At 62.4% G+C, this 543-nt stretch overlaps 1 protein-coding gene across 1 annotated transcript in view; it reads right to left on the reverse strand.

Annotated features, from left to right (window-relative positions):
• LOC104517102 (vang-like protein 2-B) overlaps positions 1–543 on the reverse strand; it is a gene marked incomplete at both ends in the record, with an annotated part of 1439 nt that overhangs the window by 644 nt on the left and 252 nt on the right. Inside the window, one exon of the mRNA XM_010161659.1 lies at positions 176–543. This exon is cut by the window's right edge and continues 252 nt beyond it. Within this exon, the coding sequence (XP_010159961.1) occupies positions 176–543 (368 nt within the window). The remainder of the gene's footprint in view (positions 1–175) is intronic.

Raw genomic sequence — 543 nt, forward strand, 5'->3', positions numbered from 1 at the left:
GCAGCCACACGCATTGATACACATGCACACATGTACATGCACACATGTGCACGTGCACACAGACGAATGCACATGCACACACGGGCGTGCACAAGCCCCCAGTGGTCACACACGCCTTGTGCCCATACCCAAACATGGGAACTCCCCCCACGGCACCCCCCTGGCACCCCCATACCTGAGATGGCCGACGTTGTAGAATCGGCTGGCCCCGTCGGCGGAGCGCACGGCCTTGAGGGTGAACTGGGGCTGGAGCTGCCGCAGCTCCAGCAACACCACGGCCAGGTAGTGCACGAAGAGCAGCGCGTCCACCAGCGAGACGGCGTACTGCACCACCCCCTGGTAGTTGCGGTCCCGCGAGTCCAGGATCCGCACGCCGTAGAAAAGCCAGTAGGAGACGACGAGGAGGAAGACGAGCACCATGAGCAACGCCCGGAAGACGAAGACGCGGGGGAAGAAGGCTTTGGGGCGACGGAAGAAGAGAGCCCAGCTGCCCAGGAGGAGGATGAGGAGTTTGAAGGCCACGGAGATGAAGAGTCCCTCACA

Source organism: Eurypyga helias, unplaced genomic scaffold, assembly GCF_000690775.1.
Source record: "Eurypyga helias isolate BGI_N326 unplaced genomic scaffold, ASM69077v1 scaffold27951, whole genome shotgun sequence".
Taxonomy (NCBI): Eukaryota; Metazoa; Chordata; class Aves; order Eurypygiformes; family Eurypygidae; genus Eurypyga; species Eurypyga helias.